This window comes from Chlamydotis macqueenii, chromosome 22, assembly GCF_036417535.1.
Source record: "Chlamydotis macqueenii isolate bChlMac1 chromosome 22, bChlMac1.mat, whole genome shotgun sequence".
Classification (NCBI taxonomy): domain Eukaryota; kingdom Metazoa; phylum Chordata; class Aves; order Otidiformes; family Otididae; genus Chlamydotis; species Chlamydotis macqueenii.
This window is the reverse complement of record NC_141577.1, coordinates 6,883,958-6,908,977: the sequence shown is the minus strand read 5'-3', so window position 1 is coordinate 6,908,977 and position 25,020 is coordinate 6,883,958. Positions and strand designations below refer to the sequence as shown.

The window sequence follows — 25,020 nt, the reverse complement described above, 5'->3', positions numbered from 1 at the left end:
TACAGCTAAACCACAGCCAGGGTTTTCTCTGCCATTCTCTGCACAATGCCCGAAAGCCATTTTTTCCCCGGCTCCTCAAACACACAGCCCCTAACCGCAGTCTGCGGATCACCAGAGCACTTCCAGATCTTGAACAACCCGAGTACAGGGAAACTGCAGTGACACCAGTGGGCAACCCTTGCGACTCTGCCAGATGGTCTGAAGTGGCAAGGGGATGGCAAGTGGACTGCAAAGTGAGGCGTGGGAGAGATGACGCTCTGGAGATGGCATCAGAGGCACCCAAAGAGCCATCAGATGGGATGCCAGCCTCGGGAGCTCATGAACTCCTGGACAAAACGCTCCCTTTACCTGCCAGCCTTCCATCTCCAGCATCTCCTACACAAATCCAGGCAAGAAGTGTAAATTCTTCTTTGACAACAGACAGAAACCAGTCCCGGAGACGTTTTGGTTAAGTCGTCCAAAGCGTATACAAGTTTGCCAGCTTACTACAATCTTAGGGAGTAACAGGCAACGTTACTGAGAACAGTCATTCTCAATAAGAGAGAATGACATTAGGCTTTAAAGAAAAAGTATTTTTGCTTAGTGGTTTTTTTTTTTTTGTTTGGTTTGGGTTTTTTTTGTTTTGGTTTGGTTTTGTTTTTTTTTAATCCAGATCCTTACTGAGCTTACTTCCCCAGCTTTCTATGCCAGAGTAGATGCCTCTACCTAAGTGAAAAACTCCCTGAAACAATCCATTACCAGACCACTGCTCAGCTATAATTAAAACATTTCAGAATACACAAGCCCTGTAGCCACTCAGACTATCCAGAAGCAATGTTCATCCTCATTCACTTCCAAAAGTGATCATTTCTGAGGTGCGAATGACTTCACAAACCGCTGTGATAAATGTTTTCTCTCTCCACTCACTTGGAAAAAAGTAGGCCTTTACGCTGGACAATTTTCACACCTATTATCTCTGCCCTCCTTCCAGACAAGACAAGTGAGCTACTTCAGCTGCCAGAAGCAGCAATAATAATTCTGCCCAAATTTTTGGCAGAAACTCGCAACCATCAAGAAGCAGCACGGAATCATTTAGAAAATTAGGAGGTTTTTTTTAAACAGGTAAAAATTTGAGTTGGTTCTCCTGAGAGCAGGATGAGCTGCTGCACTGTTTAGGCAGAAAATAAATAAAATAATAATAATAATAAAAAGATATGCGATAGTCTACTGGTTTTTTTTTCTCTTTTTCAAGTTCAAAAGGGGGAGGGGGGGGGGGAAGCATGGAAGGGATCAGTATCAGATTTGAGATGTGGAATTCAGAACTGAGGGGATCCAGAATCGGTCCTCTGCGTGCCAAAACCCTAGTCACAACTGCTCTCCCCACAGACTGCGCCCTCAGGACACCCAGGCCCCTCCGTGTATCCAAGGAGCATCTCAATGCTGCTTAAGGAGCAACACATCAAATCCAGAGTTAGCTTCTTATCTCCTGGGCATAACAGCAGGAGGGCCATAAAACATTCCTAATAGTCCTTATGCAAAACACATCTTTTTTTAAAAAAATTTTTCTTTTTTTTTTTCCTTTTTCTTTTCCCCCTAAACATGTCATGCTTACACAGAGCTGAGTGCTCATAAGTGGTGTAATCTCAATTAATATACCATCTGTCATTAGTAGCGGGATCAAGTGCTCTACTGATGTCGTTTAGTTTAAAAAAGCAAGGACACGATGGACAACGTGACCTACAGAAAATGGAACGAGGGACACTGGCTCTGTAGGAGTCTCTAGCAGCATCTCGTTCACTGATCAGCATCAGCAGATACAGGAAAAAAATACATCCCCTAAACCGCTTCCCTGCTCAGGAGAGATACATCTAGAACAGACATCCTTCGTTTTGTGATCTACTTTTGTATTGAGCTAAACAATCCAATATTTTAGCTTTCTTCAGCTTCAAACACTTTTTCAACAAAACCATTATTTTTCATATTGTTTTGCATCCCTGGGATCCATTTTTCCAGTCTGCTAATGTATTCCGTCAAGGTGAACAGCAGAGGAAAAGGCTATATTATTAGTTGCCTGTCTTAAGGGCAAAAAAGCACTTCTCTTCTCTGTAAATACTTTTTCTTCTGCTCAGTTTACATGCCTGATGACTTCTACACCTCCCAGATGCATCTCAACGATCTGTTTTTAAATTGGAAGTACCAGCAAAACAAGAATACACAGCCACACAAAGCATGAATGTTTCACCTGCTGCTGTTGTATGTTTTTGTTCTCTCCTTTTCCCCTCTTGCAGCACAGCTGATGACTGCTCAATTTGACTTTCAGACATACAAGCACCCACCAGAGCTTTGTGTATTTTTCTTTTGCTGAAACCAAGCCACAGAGCCCAAAACACTCTGCAGAGGGCTGTTGTCAGCAGCTGTTAGGATTTACCTAAAGACTCAAAGACGGAGACTGAAAAGACGCTCCTTTACCTGGAATTACTGGTATAATAGAATGGGAAGAATAAGGAGAGTGGCTGGGCAGAGTCCTTTCCTCTGCTTAAGAAAATCAGTGTGAGTATGTCTGCATCCTCAAGTCACAGAAACCTAAAGACTTCACTCCCACTTAGCGACGCTTGCTTCCTCAGATAATATTACTGAGCTGTTGAAAACCACATGCAAACGTTCTGCATTCCCGCTGTGCTGCAAGCATGAGGAAGGGCTGGATTCCTCCTGCCTGCAGCAGACTTCTCAAATCTTTATAGAGTTTCCTTTCCAGAGAAAGGTCAGATAAACGTTATTATCTAAGCCACGAACTCAGTCAGTGACCTCTCCCTCTGCCTGCTTTACATCGCAGTTTCTGCAAGCCTGCAAACTCAGACTCTAGACTTATGGCACCCAGAAGAAACCCAGCCTGAAGAGTCAGAACTTTTTGCGGCTGCGGATTTCATACTGCCTGTAGCACATTCAAGGAAGCGGAGCCAACAAAAACGACCGCAATTTCAGGCTTTACTTAGCCAGATAAGCCCCTATGCCACATGAGCTCTGGGAACCATCAAGTCTACGTATTTAGGAAGAGTTACTAAAGCCTCAATGCACTGACTCCATCTGCTGACAGCAAAGACCTACGTTCCAAAAAACAAAGAGCAATGTCCTGGTTCTGGCCAGGATAGAGTTAAAGTAAAAACCCCCATAATAGCTTTGTGTCATCTTATTTGGAACCCTACTAGATAAGAAAATAAGGTTAAACTGTGTATCAGTAGTAAATTGTGGTCTCCAGTATGTGGAAAAAGGAAAAGAAATCTCTTTAACAGGAATATTAACTGGAATTCACAAAGTAAGGCTGAAGGTCTTCAGTCTATCGGGAATCCCATTCAGAGTGAGAACCTACAAACGGCTGACACAATTTCAGAGGAGTTCAGTAGGATTACCCAACATTTCAAAAAGCGAGGCTATTTTCCTCTCACACACGTACACAAATGAAGCATCATTTACAACGCGTGGGAGAGCTCACTGAGGGAATTCCAAGAAAGCGGAACATCACAGTCCGCGTTACACAGTTATGGGAACACCGCAAGATTAGATTTCTGTAAGCCAGTTTCTTCTGCAATATAAACATCTGACATCTCTAATCAGATTACACGTGGTTAAGACCTTCCCTTCCTTAATATTGCTTTTAGCTGTACTTACTTGTAATCCCTTCAAAGTATATGACGCTCCCCACGGACCCAGAAAGACACTTTTACAGATGAGATCCTTTTGTTTAGGATGTATTTCCTTCTGACAACTAAATGGAAAAGTCTCTACTGCCAAAAGAGAGATTTCTTTCATATAGGCTGTAACTGGCAGACAGCAAGTCCCAAGGAACGCTGGCTGCTGGATATCATGTTAAGAAAATGGGTACAACTGTGAGCCAAGACACACTGCATTTACACAGACGTGCTCTGAGAGCTCACACCTGGCAGAAGAGTGAATCCCTGTGTTCAGTACAGCACTCAGAAGCCTGGCGTTTGCATTTGGTGTAAGCAGCTATTGCAACAAAGCTGAAACTTTCACATAACTGTCCTTATTAAACAGCCTGGCCCGCTTATTCTCAGCATGGCTTGGGCAGGAGCTAAGCACGCCGGAGCGACTGGGCAGGCACACAGCACCAGCACCTCCTGCTCCCCACCAAAATCCGCAGCTCGAAGAGATGACAGAGAGCTGCAGCTTCACAGGCAACCCAGCAGAAAGTTTTAAGCATCATTACATGGAGATGACATCAGCTCTACCTGGATATTACCCATCCACTTTATACAATGAAGAAAAAAACCCAAAACAAACCCCAGCCCATCCAGGCCTGTGCACAGGGCCATCCAGAGCCCGGGCCAGAACGCTGTACTGCAGTCACTCCCGAAACCAGCACGCTTCCCAGCTCGGCCGTACCTCCACAGTTTGTATTTCACTAGCTAGGTGCAAGACACGCCAAATTTTAAATCCTATTTTTTGAAGGCTGGAAAAGACTACTTGAACTTGTAAATGGGCCTTAACGTAAATAGAAAACACTAACAAAACGCAAGTTACAGGCTTCACATTCCTGCAGGTTTTTTCCCCACAGCTACCGTGATTTTTTTTAAAAGCAGTTCACTTTGTTAGCTCTAATATACTGTTTAAAAGAAAAAAAAAAAAAAACCCGAAGTTTCATTGTTTGACAGTCATTCTTGCATTCAAGATCCTCCACCAGAGTAACACAAAGACTTGAAACTAGCTTTTTTTTTTAACTATGCAGCAGCTATTTAGTTTAATCATTAAAAATTTTGCCATCATTAACCTCCCAAACATGCTATATAATAAAACAATTGATTAAGCTATAATCAGAGATTGCCATTGCTTTTAAGACTTTAACAACTCCGTGAAGGTGGGCCTTTAGCACAGATTTGGCAACGGCCTCTCCTCAGTACTGAGTGCCAAAGGCTATTTTGCTAAAAAAGATCAGATATTTCAGGAAACCCAGGGCTAGTTAAACACTCTTGCAAACAGCTACAACAAAGGATTTTATTCTTCTTTGAGGTATATCACAGTTACAAAAGGAAGGCAATAAAAGTTTACAGTCGTTATCCAAACCAGCAGGAACAGGAGTGGATCGAGCCGATCGCTGGATCTAGGCCCGGCATTCAAGAGAAGCCAACAGCCAAGCAAGGACTTTCATCGCTTGTCTGGGATGAGAAACCTAGGCCACTCACATGGGAGAAAAGGTCAAACCCGTGGGGCTGAGATAAAGTTTTGTAGTATTGGACTCTGACCTCAGGTTTAAACCACGCTCAAGTATGAGCGAGCCAGGTTAAACGCATTATTCCCTCGGTCTGCCCCGGTTTGGTACTGCACAGATCCCACAGCAGGGCTGCAACACCGAGGCCAAACAGTTCTCTGACCTTTAAGTCACTTTAAGGGACTGAGAGTGGGTTGGTTTTTTTCCCCTCACTTGTTTAGCAGTTTTTAGTCATTTAAAGCTCTTCTCCAATGCAAACTTACTCAAGTTAAAAATAATTAATACACAGAAACATGCTGTTGATAACTGCTGTTTATTACAGGTCCTCGAGACTGCTGCTCAGACGGCCACGTTAAGTAGATCTCCTGCATGGAGCTCCCTAGGAGGATACACGCACACTCTACAGATGGCATAGAGGTGATGAAACCATTCCAGGTCTTCCTCCGTCCCTCTCCCTAAGACATGCTCATGCTAACTCCATGACGACTCTCCTGGAGGAACTGGAGCGGTAGGGTAGCGCCAATGGCCAACACTTTACCTGCTGTTGGGAATTGTAATCAAAGAGCCCCACGGTGGCTGCGGCAGAGTCCACAGGTACTTGAGTGCCAGAATAATCAAACTGAAGAGGTTCCATGCCAACATGCTCCATGGGATCCAGAGGGACACTCTGGGACTCGATGTTGGAGAAATCCTCCACTGGCTTGGCACCATTAGTACTGGCCAGCTGGGCTAAGCCCTCTGATCCGTTCTGGTTTGGACCCAGAAGATCTACTTCACTAGCAGAGTTCTGGCAATTACCAGGCGTACGGCTAGGCAGAAAGAAAAAATACTGTCACGAAGCACATCCATTTAATGCCATGTCACACAGCATCAATTAACAGCAACAGACACTAGTACTCACCAGAACTGCTTGTAGATGTTGTGATAAAGGGGAAAAAAATAAAAGGAATGTCTGAAGTGATTCCCTAAATGAATTCTACAGAACAATGTATGGTTAAAAAAAAAAAAAAAAAAAAGAAACCAAAAGAAAACCAAACCAAACAAAAAACCACCCACAAAACTCACAGTGCCCACACCTCAAAGACCTGTTACAGTACAAGTGTAAAAAAATAGTTTCATTTTTCTCCTCGATTGAGGAGTCAACCATAGCAAGACAGGATTTCATAGAATCACAGAATCACAGAAAGGTTAGAGTTGGAAGGGACCTTCAAAGGTCATCCAGTCCAACCCCCCCTGCACACAGCAGGGACATCCCCAACCAGATCAGGTCGCTCACAGCCTCATCCAGCCTGGCCTTGAACGTTTCCAGGGATGGGGCATCCACCACCTCTCTGGGCAGCCATTTCAGAAATGCTGAAGTTATTTTTTCATAAAGCTATTCAGTAATTATTAACCAGGTAAGGCTCTGGCATTGTATCTCACTTGAAACCTTTCTAAAGTAGCTGCTACGTTTTCCTTTCAACCTAACATAAGCACTGGACCCAAGTGGGAAATGGTTCATCCCAATGCGGGAGCCAGCAGTTTGCACCTCACGGCACGTTTGTTTTGCTGTGACAGCTTCCCTACCTGTCAACACGAGGCACAGCAAGCAGGTAAGCCAGCAAGGAACACAGGCTATTTATGTATCGATTACATAAACAGCCACAATTTCAGAGGGCTTTAATCTCCAGAGCCTCAGGAACAAGGCCAAAACCCCAACTATAATTTAGACTAGCATATAAGCGGAGTCAACATCTTCAGTAAGTATTTCCATAGGAATTCCACAAATTAAAAACAGGTGTGAAAATAAAATATATACAATATACAAAATTACATCTGCACAAACTAATGCAATGAGATGTTAACCTCCACGTTCTCACAGCGCTTCCCTGTGCACATTATAACATCTTTATGACAGTGTTTCAATGAGTCAAAGGCTTTTTCATTACAGCATAGAAAATCTTCAAAAAAAAGTGTCACGCTGATTAATTATTAACTAATGGTGCACGTACCTGAAGTCTTTGACATCTGCGTCGATCCCATTCTGCACAGGCAAACCATTTGTTTTATCCATCACATCCCCCTCCTCCTTCAGATCTCCTAATTTATCACCATCAAATGTGCCCTTATTTTTCTTATCCCCTTTGTCATTCTCATCATTCTCTGCATCCCTTGGCCCCTAGGCAAAAGAGACATTGTTTTAATAAGCTTAGTTTTTAGATCAATTTTGCTTTTATTCCAAGATGGTAACAAATCAAAGAAACATGTCACAATAAAGTAAGTCACTTGCAAACATTTGATCTTGCAAATAAAAATATAAAAAGGCGAAATGGTCAATCATAATCGAAGAAACAAGGGAATTAGTTCTCACTCTTCCAGGAGAGGCTTTACCTATCTATTCAGTTTCTCCCATTTAGTAATTCAGAGTCTGACTCTAAAGGCTCTAAAAATCCCATCCCAAAATAATTTTAAGGAATACTTATCCAAATTCTCTTTCTAGACAGGACTTAGGCACTTCAAAATTAACTCAGGAGCTTTTACATACGACAGCATGTACTGAAGGGGTATGAACCGAAATAGTTCATACTCTCTCCAGAGTCACTGTCTCAGCGACAGAGGCGCAGTGACTGACTGGACACGTGCATGTATCGGAGCAGAAGAGGAACAGCCCGGTTTTGGGGGGCATTACTGTGATTTGCATAGGGAACTCCAAGGTACAGCTCATGTAGGAGCACGCAAGTCATTCACTGGCTTGATCATTGGTTCATATAATCCTAAAGCGCTTTTTTTTTGAGGGGGAAAAAAAGGAAAGGGAAAAAAAGGAAAGAAAAAAGGATTTCTGTTCTGTTGAGCATTTTTTGAGTGGTGTTACATCTACAGCAATCCTGCCCTTAATGTCTGTATTTTATTTCACTTGGGAGAAGAATAAAGGGTGATTATGCCAGAGGCAGGGTTTTGAACCACAAAAGGAAGAAGAAAAACAACATAATTTATGATAAAAAACAACAAGGGGCATATAAACATGTTTGTCATAGACAGCTTTGGTGCTGTCAAAAGACAGACATTCAAACTGTCTTCCACTTCATTTGAGGGAGAAGCACTCCATATATAACAGGGCATTTGAACCCTGGATCAACTAAATTTTTCCATTATCTCCATCTGGAGGGGAGGATTTTTCCCCTTCCTCATATTTAGAAAAAAAATGTTGTTTTAAAAGTAATCATCATCTGATGCTTCTTCATAACTAAAATAAAATCATGCTTCCTCAATATTAGAGAGCAGACTTGGAAATGCCAATTCCAAACCCAAATTTGGAGCCCCACTCTTACCCACACAACGTGATATTCACTAGTGAGCCCCTTTGTTTCAGACCTTGCAGCCTGACTGTCAGTGCTGGAGAGCAGACACCTCTCCAATCCCCAATTTGGATGATAAATTGGCTCCTTTCACTTCATTTCTCAAAAAATCAGCTTTCTTAGGCTCAGGGTTCAATAAGGTTATCAGGTGCCCACTAATGAGGGACAAAATAAGAGGATGGATGAAGGAAACCACAGATCAGCTCCCTGAAGAGATGAGCACAGCAGTCTAACAGTAACAAACCTACTCTGCTTTGATGTTTTTCAGCAATTCCTGATCTAGCACTTGGCTGATGAGGTAGAGCTGAGATGCAGCCCCTTTTTCCCCCATTACAGGGACAGGGCTTGATTATGCCTCTCTCACCACATCCTCAGACTTGAGGCAGCAACAACTGTGCTCCCATCCCCACCCCAGGACGCACAGTGACTAAAGCCATTTCTCCGTAGGAAACGATATGCCCTTGAAAGCATTCCCCAGCTGGAGTGGCTTTTGTAGCTACATTACATTTCTAGCATCATCACATGGAGCTTTTTGTTCTTAGCCAGCAACAAAGCAGCCACACGCTCATTCAAAACCCACAGGAATATCTGTGTACTTTTCCAACGGCAAGCTTAGATGGGGCGTTACTGCCTGTGTGCTTATCCGAAGAACCAGGGAATGTCAGCAACCTTCACACCCTTCACACTCCTCTCCCACACTGCATCCCCTACGTCAGGAACAACTGTTAAACTGCTAGCCTACCCTTGTTTTAAAAAAAGATAGCTAAACTAAGAGCAAATAAAAGAAAGAAGAAACATCTGCCTTTAGGAATGGATTAACAAACAAACAAACCAAGCGGCAAATGGAGAAAATAACATAATGGGAACGCAAATGTCAGAATCAGGCACACTTACAAATCCTCCTTTCCTTAGGCAGGAATCTCCAGGAGATGAGCTCAACACATACTCCACCATGCTAACTCCAAGTCCTCCACTCTCTGACCGTGGTGAAAGCACTGAGTTGACTTCACTATTCACATGAAACCCCTGACCAGGTCTTCTCTGAACCATAATTGGTTGGGAAACAGAGTGATCTGGAACAAAAACATGTGTGATTCTTATAAGTAGATCCAACTATTCAAAGGAGGCAAGTCATTAAATACTTACTCTCTAGGGTCTTAATTGTACTAAGAAGTGACAACTTTTTGACTCTGATGATGTCCATTAGAAAAAGTAGGATGGCTTTCTCATTTTTTAAATACTGAGAACCTGTAAACCTAGAAGCGATAACTACATTGAAGTCTAAAATTATAAAATTTCAGAAATTTAAGTCTCTAAGTAAAAGTTACAATTAAAAAATCCAAAGTTTTAGTTCTTAGTTTTAGTAAAACACTTGCATTAGTACAGTGAAAAACAATCAGTCTTGGTTGGTCATTTAAAACATCATCCTACCGTTACACCAGCCTACATTTGTTTTCTTGGTCATATGAATTGCCAAATTCATGTCATGGTCATTAGCTGCTACTTCCTCAAGAAAAAGTTTACGAGAATTTAATTTCCTCGTCCCCATCCCTTTATCATCCCTGCAGTGGGCAGGCTTGAGATCCAACCACAATAGACTAAGGATGGATGTCTTCAAATCCTTACGAGCTCTGCAAAAATCGCTGGCTGGGCAGAAGAAAGGGACCCTGCATCCCCAGCGCAGGAAGGGAAGAAGTTCTCTGCTCTGGCTGCTCAGACTGGCAGTAGCCAGTGAGTCAAAAATAGCAGGCAGCAGATACAGTAATTGCCAGGGGATGGTGGAAAGGACATGCTATGATATTGATACTGTACCTTCCTTATAGAGCAGGCATAAGCTGTCAAGAGAAGTAATTCTATTCTCTCGTTGCTCCTGGCTACACTTCCCTGCCTCCTCCCCTCAAGACAACATAAGCATCTGAGTAGCCACAAAGTGAAGTGGACTGGGGAGACCTTTCCAGGATGAAGTTAACAAAGAAAAGCTAAAAGCTAGGTTTAACCGAGATCAATTCACCAGTAGGTTTCACTGCACTGCTGCATAACCCCTTGTACCACCAGGAGGGGAAGAAAGGAGTGGCCTGCATCAGACAGGACTGCGTCTTTTAGTAGTACTGGGTGTAAATGCTTTAAATATACAGCTTCAAGGTGAAGCAGTGAAGAACTAAAGCTGTATGAGAGGACTGCAGTGCATACTGTGGACAGAAAGGAAAATGGATGGAGCACAGGGTTACAGGGTTTTTCTGGTTCTTAGAGAAAATCAAGCCTCATTAGTTCCACTGCTCACGGAACAAACTAGTCTTCTGGCCAAGGACGCTTCCACACCCCACCTCCAAGTTGTGCTCCTTGCTCTGGGGCAGTGACCATGAGCTCAGCCCATGGCTGTTCTCTTTATTTTAGATGAGCAAAAGGGGAAACTATGACTTCCCTGACTCACAGACGCTATTTCAGGCCATGGCTCAGGAATAAAGGCTCTAAGGTGCACAGGATTAATAGAGAATAAAGAAAGGCAGAGATGAGACAAAGGGCTTTGACTCATGGAGATTTGTGACCAGACAAGGTAGGAGGTTACCTCCCCCAGCTGTCTACCCTGCCTGTCTGGTGGATGTAACCAGCCCAACACCACAGGCAGCAAAGGAGAAAGTCTCCTTCTCAGCTGTTGCTGTTCAGAGTCTGGCTCAGCCCTTTAATCCACCCCCAACTTCAGTTTGTATTAATACAACCAGGCACAAACTGCTGCTGAGGACAGGATGCGGGCACTGCTACGGAGATCCACTGCAGACAGGCAAGTAAGACAGCTGGAGGCAGCAGCTCCCCAAAATCTCCCCAGTACCCAGCCAGACTGCAAGATTCAACTGATCAGATTTTGAGAAGCTTTGTCCCTTTTTCACAGCCACTTTGAATTTAAATACTAAAAAATGCCCTTATCACTGTCCCAATACTTTCACCCTAATAATGGATATTTTTGGCAGGAAAAAAACCCACACAACAGTGAAGGTGCTCTAAATCACATCTTCCCTGGAGCTGTAAGTGCTGCGCAGTTGTTTGGAAACCGCATGAGATACTCAGCAGTGTTTAAGGAACATATTCAGTACATATAGAAAGCACAGGAAATAAAAAGTAAAAGGTTAGCATTTCAAATTCAGCACATGCATGTGATTATTTTGCCATTTAACTAAAAACAACCTGAACGCTCTCCCTTTGAGTTCAAAATAAGGGACAATCTCTGATCCAAGAACAAAATTCTTGGCAGATCAACTTCAATGCTACTAATTCAAACATTTTTTTTTTTTTTTTAAACTGAATGTTGTTGGGTTTTGGTTGGTTGGCTTAGTATTTAAAAAATTGTGGGGTTGTTTCATTTTTTTGTTGTTGTTGTTGGTTGTTTTTTTTTTTTTTAACTAATCTTGTCTCTAACATCTTTGTTCAAACTTGAAGTAATCCATCCCAAGGCAGAAAATACATCAGAAAGTTTAAATTGAAATTTTAATGGCAATCTAAAACTTTCAAGCAGATAAAACATAAGGGTGCACATGTTCACATCAGACAATCTTTTTATAGCTATGGATATCTTAACTCTATCACAAAGCAACGTGGGTTTTTCTATTAGTTTTCTACCATGTAAAACAGATGTCTTTTAAAAGCTGTGTCACTCAGACTGGCCAGCAATTTTGAATAGATGAGTTGCACATTTCTGTATTCAACCTCAACTAAATTAAGTAAATAATCGAGCTACCTGATGTTCCCCAAGCACTGTCTCTCCACTGATCTCCCAGAAATATCCCTTTTGGTCCATCTTTGCTGGAATCATCAGATTCCCAAAACTTTTTACCCGGCAACAGCTGCTGCAATTAAAAAAAAAACAAAACAAAACAAAACAAAGCATGATTAAAATAAGTATAAAATGCAAACATAAACCATAAGCGTCTCCCTTCTAAACATGAATCAATCATTAAACACAAACTGATACATGCTTTATAATCAAAATATTTATATACTCCTAGGGTGAAAGCCATACAGCAACTGAGATAATGATTCCAGCTCAGCAATCCTCTTACATTCTTAAACGCTTTCTGAACCCCACACACGTAAGCACACACATACAATTTACATTCTCCAGCCTCTCAGCGCGAGAGCTACTTGCAAGAAAAATATTAGCAGAAAAAAGTGTTCTGATCAGAGCATTATGGTGACTTCCACCTGAGCTGTGAGGATACCTCTGGAACTACCCAGCATTTCCAGCACAAATTCTTGCCTTCAATACTGAGGTTACGAGGCTGGCAGGGACAGACTAGCTCAAGAGGTGCCAAGAGCTCTCACTTCTCGCTTATTTATGACTGCTGAGGACTCTCCATGCTTTGAGGGTTATCTGTAAACACTAATAAAAGCGAACAGTTTCAGGCCATCGCACCTGCCACGCATGTATTGTTCCTACCAGATGAAAAGGAAAAAAAAAAAAAAGGTTATACACTTAATGAGAATGAGACAAAGTCATCCTTGGCTTGAATGAATCCAATGAAGATTGTTCTGAAGTTCAGAAGATGGCGGAAAGAACAACGTGCCCAATTTAGCAGATGTATTTTGAAAATACCAGCTTCACCAAGGAAACATCTGCCACGTGGCATCTACATATGGCATGGGGAATTTCGAGCCCTGCTTAAGTGTCTTAGATGTCAAGTATACAATCTTCAAATTAAATCTTCCAGCTGAACGAGCTGTGTGCAATTCAGACAGGAAATAACAGAACATTCAGAGCAAATTAACAAAATAAATGAGCCTTGCCTGCCGAAGTTGGAATAAAACTAAAGGAACTGGAAGATGAACAAGTACTTGCATCTGTTTGAAATTATCACAGAAGAAACACAACCCGTCAGCTTAGTCAGTGTCTCCTACGTATCAGAAGTGTTGATAACTCCATACTCCATCAGCAGACGTGCAAATTTAGGGCTGCAGCATAAAAGAGTAAAGAGGCCGCTGGATGAAGACGAAGCAAGCAAAAATGATGTAAGAGCTCCCCACTTGCAGTGTACTCTGGTTTAAGACAGACAATCAGAAAATTTGTGCTCACCATTTACTTTTTAACTTCAGGAAGGTGTGTTAACTCACGTATCGTGAAGCAGGTCTGTACACATGAGGTTAAACTCGAGGTTCAGATTTGGGTAACTGGACAAATTACACAGAAGGCGGGTATTATAGTGAAAGCAACATCAATTTTACCCCATGCCTGAAAAGGAGAATTCCCTCTAAAATTCTAAAAAAAACAACTCAAACAAAACAAAACCACCAAAAAAATCCCACACCACCAAAAGATAAGAGAGCAATCACATTCAGCTATTTAAGCAACACTCGAAGTTACTGTTGACTAAAAATAATCCTGCTTTTGCACCGAGATCAGCAGAGAATAAGATCAAGCAGTCACCTACAAGGGAAAATAAATAAATACAATCTCTTTGGAAAAAAAAAGTCTACAGGCACAAGATGGAGGGCAGGCACGCTGCCTGAGCAGAGCTCAGAGCAGCAGCACTGCTGCTTCGGGGGCTCTCACTCAAACCTCAAGCTGTACTCAGACGTGGAAGCTGAACAGCAGCAGAACCACGCTCCCAGCGCCTCAGCTCGCTGCTGACTGGAAGCCCCGGGCAAAAGCTGGCAAGGGGGCATTTTCCAGCTGAACTAAAACATTTATGCATACACCTGCATATTGTCTATACAAGCACAGAGGAATGTGCTTGTATAGAACACAGAAATCCTCACCTACAGAGACTGAATCAACATCTCAAACTAACACCTAACAGGTCCAATTTTAGGGTGATGTGTGCAGGTACTACTCCTCTTGTACCAGGTCCATCAGGAGCTCCAGCACAGAGGTCGGCACTTCCGAGCCGGCTGAGATCCTCCTACAAGGCTGAAGACATCGTGCATGTGTACACATGGGCTGTTTGCTGCCACAGCACTAAACAAAACTTTGTCTGGATAGATGTTGCTCAATTAAATTGCAGTTTTTCTTTTACTGAAAGTATGCATTTCTATAACTTACTTCCCCACCCTAACCTCCTCTTCCAACTCGCAACAGCCTTCCTTCTACTAATTCAAAAGAAAAAAGCCTCGGACCAGTTTTCAAACTAAGGATGAGATGAGCTCATTCACCTGTTATGCACGATGCAGTGTACTCCAAAGTCCTTCGAAGGTAGGTGCACTTCAACCCTACCTGGCCGTATGGAGCCCAGCACCTGGGCTGTCCCCAGGGCAGGTGAGACAGCTGTACAAAAAGCATTAGGGACACACAGGACTCCTACCCACCCTGCTTCACAGCTTTCATTACAGATGCAGAGTCCAGAATCACAGAATGGTTTGAGTTGGAAGGGACCTTCAAAGATCATCTAATTCACCTCCTCTGCAATGAGCACGGACACCTTTTCAGCATCTTTCAGGTTGCTCAAAGCCCTGTCCAACCTGACTTTGAACACTTCCAATGATGACAAAAGGCTGAAGCACCTCTCCTGTGAGGACAGGCTGAGAGAGCTGGGGCTGTTCAGCCTGGAGAAGGCTCCAGGGAAATCTTACTGCAGCCTTTCAATACTTCAAGTGGGCCGATAAGAAAGATGAGGACAAACCTTTTAGCGGGGCCTGTAGCAATCACACAAGGAGTAATGCTTGTGCATCTATTCTAAGAGAATAGATTTAGACTAGATAGAAGGAAGAATTTTTTTACACTGAGGGTGGTGGAACACTGACCCAGGTTGCCCAGAGAGGTGGTGGATGCCCCATCCCTGGAAACATTCCAGGCCAGGTTGGCCGGGGCTCTGAGCAACCTGATCTGGTTGGAGATGTCCCTGCTCTTTGCAGGGGGGTTGCACTGGGTGGCCTTGAAAGTTCCCTTCCAGCCCAGACTTCTGTGATCCACAATTTCTCTGGGCAACCTGTTCCAGTGTCGCACTCAGCACCCTGGCTGTAAAGAATTTCTTCCTTGTGTCCCTCCTCCCCTATTTTACAGTCAAATATGCATTCAAAACACCAGCTTTGAGTATCAGAACTTTTCTGTACAGAAACACCAAGCTTTTATTTTCCCTAATTCTTCAATATTTGACACACCATCCACACCCAAAACCCTCCATCTTGGCACACGGTCTGCTCAAGCCAAGACCATTTAATTGCCTGTTTTCTCTGCAAGGTATCCCACTCAAGTTCCAATCTTTTTCAGCAGCAAGTCATTTCCAACCAAACCTCTCAAACAGGTTAAAATTTGAAGAAAGTATTTTAATCCAAGTGCTAAGCTACCTCTGGGTTTTTATTGTCTTCTTCCTACTGCGAGAACAAGACTCAACTTGTTCTTTTAATTCTCAAACCACTGAGCCAAAAACAGTGTTTTCCCCAGCTGGTCCTTCTCCTTAACCAGCAGAAGAAATATCATGAGATATCTGCAGTCACTCACTTTTTAGAAAGGTGTCAGTGACCTTAGGATTTCTCATTGCATCATAAACACATCACAGGACTGCTCATGATTCTCTCAACTAAATAATAAAAGCAGGGAAACTTGTACTGTGCTCCCTTTTTATGTAATCCAAAAATAACTGAACACAACTGTAAGGACAAGCAACTCCCATCAGCAAAATTCAGTTCAAAACGCACAGACTGACCTGTTCCTCCATCGGTACCCTGGGCTGATGTCCAGGAGGTGAAAGCCAAGCCAGTGCTCTCTAGTATTGTTGCGGTTCAGCCCCAATCGGGACCAGCCTACGCAGTCTCTCTCTCACTCCCCCACCCCCCAAGAGAACAGGGAGAGATAGAATCATAGAATGGTTAGGGTTGGAAGGGACCTTCAAAGGTCATCTAGTCCAACCCCCCTGCAAGGAGCAGGGACATCCCTGACTAGGTCAGGTTGCTCAGAGCCTCATCCAGCCTGGCCTTGAACGATTCCAGGGATGGGGCCTCCACCACCTTTCTGGGCAACCTGTTCCAGTGTTCTATAACCCGCATCGTAAAAAATTTTTTTCCTAATTTCTAATCTAGATCTACCCCCCTCTATTTTAAAACCATTACCTCTCGTCCTATCGCAACAGGCCCTACTAAACAGCCTATCCCCACCTTTCCTGCAGCCCCCTTTGGGCACTGGGAGCCGCTCTCAGCTCTCCCCGGAGCCTCCTCTTCTCCAGGCTGAACAGCCCCAGCTCTCTCAGCCTGGCCTCACAGCAGAGCTGCTCCAGCCCTCTCAGCATCTTCGTGGCCTCCTCTGGACCTTCTCCAACTGGTCCATGTCCTTCTTGTGTTGGGGGCTCCAGAGCTGGACACAGTGCTGCAGGGGGGGTCTCACCAGGGCAGAGTAGAGGGGGAGAATCACCTCCCTCGACCTGCTGGCCACACTGCTGGGGGTGCAGCCCAGGATGCCGTTGGCCTTCTGGGCCCCAAGGGCGCATTGGCGGCTCATGTTGAGCTTCTGATCCACCAGCACTCCCAAGTCCTTCTCCTCAGGGCTGCTCTCCATCCATTCTCCGCCCAGCCTGTATTTGTGCCTGGGATTGCCATGACCCAGGTGCAGGACCTTGCACTTGGCCTGGTTGAACTTCATGAGGTTGGCACGGGCCCAGCTCTCCAGCCTGTCAAGGTCCCTCTGGATGGATCCCTACCCTCCAGCCTGTCGACGGCACCACACAGCTCGGTGTCATGGGCGAACTGCTGAGGGTGCACTCTATCTCCCTGTCCATGTCACTGACAAAGAAAATAATATAAGAAAAACAGGTCGAGGTTTGAGATAAGGACAGAGAGAAATCCTTAAAGTTACCATCACGGGCAAAACAGACTCGACTCGGGGAAAACTATTCATTTATTGCTAAAACCAGCAGGAGAATGAGACAGAGAACAAAATAACCTCCCCGCACCCCTCCCTCTTCCCGGGCTTAACATTATCTCTGCCACCTTCCCCCCCTGAGCAGCACAGGGGGAAGAGGGAATGGGGGTCGCAGTCAGTTCATCACGCGTTGTTTCATGCCACTGCTTCGTCGTCGGGGGAAGAACTCCTCACATTCCTCCCCTGCTCCAGCGTGGGGTCCCTCCTGGCAGGAGGCCAGAGGGTGAGGCCCGCAAGGCTCGCGCCTCCCCCCTCTGCCCCCACTCATCTTCTCCTTCTTCCTTTTTTTTTTTTTTTTTCCTTTTTCTGTTTTCCCCTTCTTAAATACGTTATCACAGAGGCGTTAGCAGGGAACATTCTGCTACCAATTGGCTTGGCCCTGGCCAGCAGTGGGTCCACCCTAGGCCCGACCAAGTCCATCAGACAAAGGGCAGCAACTTCTAGCAGCTTCTTAAAAAAGCTGCCGTTGTAGCTCCACCCCCCCCCCCAAAAATAAAACCAGGACTAGTATTTGTAAACATAAACACACATCAGGTGTGTTACTTTTTTTACTTTTTTTTTTTTAAGCTTCTGTCATTCCTGTATTTCACAAAATGCAGCTTTTTCACTCCTGATGCTGCCACCTCAGCAAAAATAACTACTCTCCTCCTCATTCCCTTTCAAGGAATTTTAAAGAAGAAAGCAATATGGACTGATTAAACTAAATTTTAGCTGCAACTAAACACTTCTCATGTCCTTTGACAATACCTTACAGTGTAGAAGGACACAATCCGTTCTGCAGTCACACCTCAAAACAAAGGATGAGAAGGGGCATGAGCTTGCAGAAAGGCGACAGGAAAGAAGCAAGCAGAACAGAGTATTTTCAAGGAAAGAGCAATCTCTAGTTTACAAGAAACTTAAACTCCTTTCATAAGCTCCTGAGCTTCTAAAATGTTAATAAGCATGATATACACAAGAAAGCAATAGTGAGTTCTAAACTTCTGAAATTTATTTCTACTTTAAGGTAAAAGGCAACATGGAACTTAAGCAAAAAAAATCAAGTATAACGCAAACCGAAGAGGAAATCTGCATCTGTAAGGGGAGCAGGGAGCCCAGCAACTGCCTGGTAAGCACAGTCCCAGCAATAGGTAATCTCAGCATTTTAAAATCAATCCTAAAATCTGAAGCAAACACGTGTAAAGGTTCATTAGTTACTTCTCCTGAGCAAGTCTGCTGCAGGCAACAAAGTTCAAACTCCCTTCTTGCTATTATACTTTGACGTACCTGCTTTCTCATGCAATACAAACAGTGGCAACAAAATGAGATTCTTCACTGCCACCGTTTAAAAATTTACAAAGCATTTCAAACCAGCAGCTCCAGCAGGATTCATCAGAGTAAGGCCACGCTTTGACAATACTGTGTCTTCAGCAGCAACGCCAGTCAAAGCTATTTCCCCTGCGCACCCCAGGTGGCAGAGCACACGTCCCCCTCAAAGCCCCCCTTCAGACAGGGCAGTCTTTTGCAGGTTCATGCTGTGAATCGCTGCTGAGAGGGCTGGAGGAGCTAAGGGGAGAAGTCTCCAACACACCCGTAAGCACCTCCTGGATGCTGTAAGAACAAGAACACCTTAAACCAGCGTTGCCAACAAAAGCGTGCTGCATCTCACAGAACACTTGCAAATTTTAATTATAAAAAAATTATACACTGAAGACGTGCAAAGGGACATCCACAGACTTGAGGCACCAGGTTCAGCCACATTTTGCATATAGCTGCATAAACCAGGCCTACACTCCTCCCTGAATGATAAGAAAAGAACACTTCATATGAATATGTGTTATGAACCACAGCAACAGGCTGTGTTATGAAGTGGAATATACAGAGCAAACTTTATTTGTATTCTAATTGCTCATTTGAATAAATACTTCAGCTTTCCTGACCATACAAACTGGGTCACTACCGCAAAAGGTACTAAGACCATTTCTCCTGGCTGAAGGGCAACTTGAGACTAATTCAGCCCTTTATTATTTCACCTGCCCTCTACCCCTTTCTTAGGGGTGAAGACACATCCACTTACCAACAAGATCCTGAAGAACTGCACCCAAACACCTTGTTACGGTTTTGCAGTGAATCACAGACAAGGACCGGTGAGTACTAGAATTTTTTTCCTCTCTTGCACGCACACCCCCTTCCTGCACAAACAACAACTCTGTCCTCTACAGTTCAATCTTTCTCCCCAGAAGCATAAAGTTTCCAGCTGGAAGCTCTGTACCATGAGCAGAAAGAAACAGAACAGAAATGTTTATTTTACATACAGACTCCTGATGTATCTACAGATATTGGGGAGGAGAAAAACCAAAATCCAATATTAACAGATGGCAAATGGGGGTCCTTGTTCTGTCAAGTACTGCTTCAACCAGAACCAGAGGTTTAGCAAGCAGTAAGCATCTGTACTGAATTATGCAACAAGCCGCCAAGACAACAAATTTTTCCTCAGGGGAAGTTGTCAGTTGCAGCGGGGTGGGAGGGAAATGAATATCATCCAGTTCTTCACGTTGGAAATTTAAAAAGAACATGCAGCGGTTTAGAACTACACTAGTACATTTGTTCCTCAGTTTTGATTAAAATTGACCCTATCTAGTACGAAAATAATCCTTCTAAGCCCTCTTATAGAGGACTTACAGAGGTAGGCCAATATTCAATTTAGCAGAGCGGGGAGGAGGGGAGGGGACTTACACATCCACAAAAAGCAATCCCACAACCAACAAGTACAGAGCCTGCGCGTACAGATCCCACTGAGATGGGATTACGAATTAGACAAATGAAGTAAACTGATCCCCTTCAGATAAGGCAAATATTAAGATAAAAGAAGCCATCTGTGCAGTTGGAGAACTCTTTATATCTGCAGCAACAGGTACGAGAAGACAGAGCGTGTATTTACAAATCACATTTGGGCAGCACTGCAGGTTTACAAACACTACGATGTTATCTACCCTAAAAAAATGTTGTCACCTAAAAGACAAACAAGATAGGGATGCTGAGCACACAACAAGCAATCCAGCTTGCTGCAAGGATGGCTCCTGTCCCAAAGAATGGCCAGCTTTCTGCCAGCTCAGGGAGTTCAACTGGCTCGCGGGAGAGTCCGACAGCTCCAGAAAAAAGGGGCAAGCTCATATGATGAGGAATATAGTGGGGGAGGTTAAAAACATTAAAAAAATAAATCTCCATTTTGCCAAGATGGCAAGCTGTTAAGCAGCCTAACTGTGTTTTACTGACCCCACAGCCGTAAGCTGCCAGCAACTGCAGAACCATCTCCTGGTACGTTCTTGCTCAGCTCCTGCCCTGGTTCTGGCACTCTCAGACTCTGTGCTGAGCCATCCTGGCGTGCCAGCATAGCTGCTGTGGCACCATCACAACTCAGAAGCACAGCTTCACTTCTCCTATTTCTACTGCTGCTAGCACTAGATAAATCGAAGAGGAAAAAAGTAAAAACTCAACAGAAACATTATTCAAAACTGTCAATACTCCCCAGTCCAGCTGCCAATGAATCATAAATTTACGAGAACACAAACCAGTTATGTGGGTTGGTTGTTTTTTTTTTTTTTGGCTTGGTTTTTGTCGGTTTTAGTTTTTTATTAGAGCAGATGCAAGAATGCCTAGGCCCAGTATAACAACCACTCTGCTAAAAAAAAAAAGCATAAGTCACTGGAGAGGCAGGGGCTTACCTAGGACCTAACCAGTTGTATCAAGGGGACGTACACACGGACACGAGGAACCACTGTCACCTTTGATGTTTAAAAGCCCTGCTACAGTGAACCATGGGGGTTGCAGCAATTTCACTGTTTGGCCAGAGTCAGATCTACCCTAAACTGCAGCACTAAAACCTGCAGCGCACAGCAGCAGAGGGCAATAATAAAATGCTTGTCAGATGAAGTGGAAAATATTTCTTACCAGCATTTCAAGCATAAGATGAGATTTACTATTATCGCCAACACTCAAACTTCAAAATTTTTGGTCCAATTCCTTCCATTTTTGAAGTTAAGTACCTCCCAGTTGCCTAATATCTTTCTGTTCCCATCCTCCTCCCACCCTTCTGGATCAAGTTACAGCTAACTACTCACCCAGCTGCTCTTTTATTCTAGACTCAGGCTTATCTCTTATCTCAGCATAACCTACTACCAAATCCAGAATGTTGGCGTAGTTCAAAACGCATGTAATGCACTGACTACAAACACCACCTCGCAGTCTCTCTGCACTATCCACTAGCCCGAAAAGACACTGCACAAATATTCAATATTGCAAAGCGACAGAAGAGATTTAAGCAAAGAAAATCAGATATCCAGCTCCCCTGTCTCGAAGGCCAGAAAAGAAAGAGAACTTGCATAGCTCATGTTAAGCCTCCGATAAATATCACCGCTGTGTGATCCAAGACCTCAGAAGACAGCACAAGCAGCATGGACACACGTTCTGGTCTGTGTGCTCGAGCAGCAAAACCAATTGGCCCCTGCATGCAACTTCGGAAGCACCATTCTCTTTCTTCACCAGTTTTTATTACTTTCCAGCTCAACATCTGCTGAGAAGGGGAGTTTGACACAAAACTAGTGAAGATCTAATTATGCTTATGTGGCTTGTAGCAAGCCTCCAAGATTACTTCCTTCATTACAGCTAACGACCTGGACAAAGTGCTAGAAAAAGAGAGAGGACAGATACCCCTTTTAGAAGGCTACTTTCAAGACTATTGACCATGCCCACTATCAACAGCCCAAATCTTTTCCATTTTAGAGGGGAGCAAAAGGGTTTCTGTGACTCCTCTTCTCAATCTCACACTTGAGAAAGCACTGCACTTCCACTCACACAGAGATTTAGGGGGGTACAAGGCTGGTTGCAGTGGGGGAGGGTGGGATTTTGAAGATGAAAACGGTCACAAGGTAGATGAAAGTTGTGGGGTTTTTTTAAAATTATTCTTATTTTTCCCTGATTAGGATATTTTTTTATTGCCAAATACTATCTACCCTGCTGTCAAAATGCAAAGAAGAGATTTAATTGTCTGATTGTTTAATTGTTTGACAGAACCCTTTAAAAAAAAGCTCTGATGTCTTCAGAGGCACAAACTTAAATCACTAGAACTATGATGATGCTGCTTACTAAGAAGCAAGAAAAGAAGAAGATAAAAAGATACACTAAATACGTAAACACTTTCCTCCAGATTTGTCAAAGTATGAGACTATTGACACTTCCTACAGGTAAGGCTTGGAAGAGGTAAGATCAAGAAGTACAAATCAAATTTGCTCTTCTGATTTATTTCAGACTTCATTTTTTTCTTAAGACACTGACTTTGTCCATGAGGTTCCTTCACATTCCAGGAGCAGGAGAGGAAACCATCAGTGCTTTGCTAAGGCATCTAAACACCGGACAGGGCATGCTGCACAAAATCAAAGTTTGTAGTTGAAGAATACACTCCTGAAAGCCAATACGAATATCCCACGGGGATCTCTGTTTACATAGTCCCTTAGATCAGCCAGCTGGATCTCGTTGGGGAAACAGAGAAAATTCAATGGATAAAGAAAGGATACTAAAGAAACCCCAAGCGAAATAAGAAATAGTGCCTTAGCCTAAAGAGAAGGCTGGAATGTCACCTTTTCCTGGTAAAACTTTCTGCATCACAACTACAAGAAGGCAGTGGCAGGTGGTGGGGGTCGAAGGTGAGTCATCACTGGAAGGCAAACCTCACAACCTTAAAAAAACAAACCCAAATTCAATTCTCTCAACAAATGGCTAAATAAACTAAGACTTGGTAAAAATCAGCATACTGAGGGATGCCTTCAGGCATTTAAGCTAACATGACCTAATGCCATGTTAAGTACAAAACAAGTGCTGTACTTTTAACGGGCTTTCAGAGAGCCTGTACCCTTGACTGTCTTGCGCAAGTGAGGCATAAAAAAAAAATAATAATAATAATATTCACAGAACATTCACACCCCTGTCATTCCACTGGCATGCTTCATATGGAGGCACATCAGCTGTTTTTCAGCAGCTTTAGACTGATTTTTCATGTCATGTTTTCTCCTCTGTAAATCATTTTAATCTACTCTTAGTCAATTGTCTCAATGTAGGTTAATATAACCTAGAGAAACAGAGATTTTCCTATCAAGTACTGGCAAATTAAAGTGCAACTCAGTATTACGATCTTCCAGAGAAGGAAGACAGAAAGGAGAGGAGAGAAGCTAAGCTGCAAGCACCATGAATTCCCTGAGGTCTTTCACCGGTGAAAGGGCATCTTCTTATGAATCCCACCACGCAATAGTCCTCGTTTGCTGTTTTCTCCAAAACAATAGTTTTTGTGTTCTAGGGATTTTTTTTTTTTAACCTTGCTCATAAACTAGGTAGCAGAGATAGGATGGAGTAAATATGGAGAAAATAAATTATCCTAACAGATAGGAATGCAAAAAGGAAGGCTCTCCAAAACAACAGACCTATATCAAGCTGACCTGCCACACACTAACATCCTCCTCCAAGACATGATTTCCTCATCTCCACTCTTCCACAAGCCTCTAAAGGCACTGACTGAAGAAAAAGGGAACAAGGCAAGAAAAAGAAGCATTTATATCCAGCTTTCAGGAACCTAACACAGTAAACTACAGTACCTTGCTATTCTTTCAAGTCACCCTAAGAATAGGCAAATTATCTCTTCTCAAAGAAAACTAATGGCTATCTCCCCCAAATCTGCCACCTCCTCACTGTACTGTGAGATTAAAATAACTCTCTCTGGGTTTCCATAACGTTAGAACTGAAGGGCCCATTATCTGACAATTCCTGCACAGTCCTTTGACCTGTCCGAAGCATTTATCACCTCTGCAGCCCTTGATTATGTTGCCCAGCTACTTTAAACGTTAAACACAGTGCTGCACTTTATGTCAAGAGCCAAAAGGTGGCCAGGAGTGGAAACAGGGCAGCAGACAATGACAGACAACTAAACCCACAATATTATGGGGTCTGAGATCACCGGATCCCAAAATAAACATGCTACAAGTATTGTAACGCTTGTCACAAGACATATTTCTAACTGTTCTTTTACAGCCACCGTTTTACTGTTTGATGATACAACAGGTGGAGGGCTTAGCTGTTCCTCCTACTAAGATGTATTCCAGCCTGACAGGTTTTTGTTTTGTTAAAGCACACTCACACACACACAAGCTTCACGGTCACAATGAAGAACTCTCAAATTCAGAATCATTACAGCAGCCACAAAAACTGTTATTTATTTTCCTCCTCCCCCAAAATACCCAGATTTTTTCCTTTAGGCTTTTCACTTACCTCCCCCATAGCCCGTCCTTCCAGAGCAAGCGCTTGAAAATCATGATTCAGTTCATCCATGGAACGCACCTATTTATACACGGGTAAGAAAAATACATGAGGAAATGCTTGTCTTTGTTTGGGGTTTTTTTAATGACAATCATAGTTTATAGCAATTTTTCTGATACAGACTGAGAGCTACATTCCGTATTACAGCACGTAACAAGGTTATTGAGCTCCAAAAGATGACTTACCTTTAAGACTCCCAGAAGCTGCAATGTTTATAGTGTTAGATTTATACACACATAAAAAAGGCAGAACCAGCAACAACTTTTAAGACACACAAAATCTAATGCAATTGCCTTTGTTAAGTGTAT

General features: G+C 43.3%; 1 protein-coding gene across 9 annotated transcripts in view; it reads right to left on the bottom strand.

The window, feature by feature from the left end:
- The window catches only part of PUM1 (pumilio RNA binding family member 1), a 79,203-nt gene that overhangs the window by 34,536 nt on the left and 19,647 nt on the right, over positions 1–25,020 (bottom strand). For 7 of the 9 annotated variants that reach the window (XM_086765280.1, XM_086765283.1, XM_086765282.1 and 4 more), the window contains 5 exons: positions 24,665–24,733; positions 12,269–12,377; positions 9,433–9,611; positions 7,195–7,361; positions 5,742–6,012 (listed from right to left, as the gene is read on the bottom strand). In XM_086765280.1, coding sequence (XP_086621406.1) covers positions 5,742–6,012; positions 7,195–7,361; positions 9,433–9,611; positions 12,269–12,377; positions 24,665–24,733 — 795 coding nt within the window. The remainder of the gene's footprint in view (positions 1–5,741; positions 6,013–7,194; positions 7,362–9,432; positions 9,612–12,268; positions 12,378–24,664; positions 24,734–25,020) is intronic. The other 2 variants (XM_086765281.1, XM_086765289.1) reach the window with 1 other exon arrangement.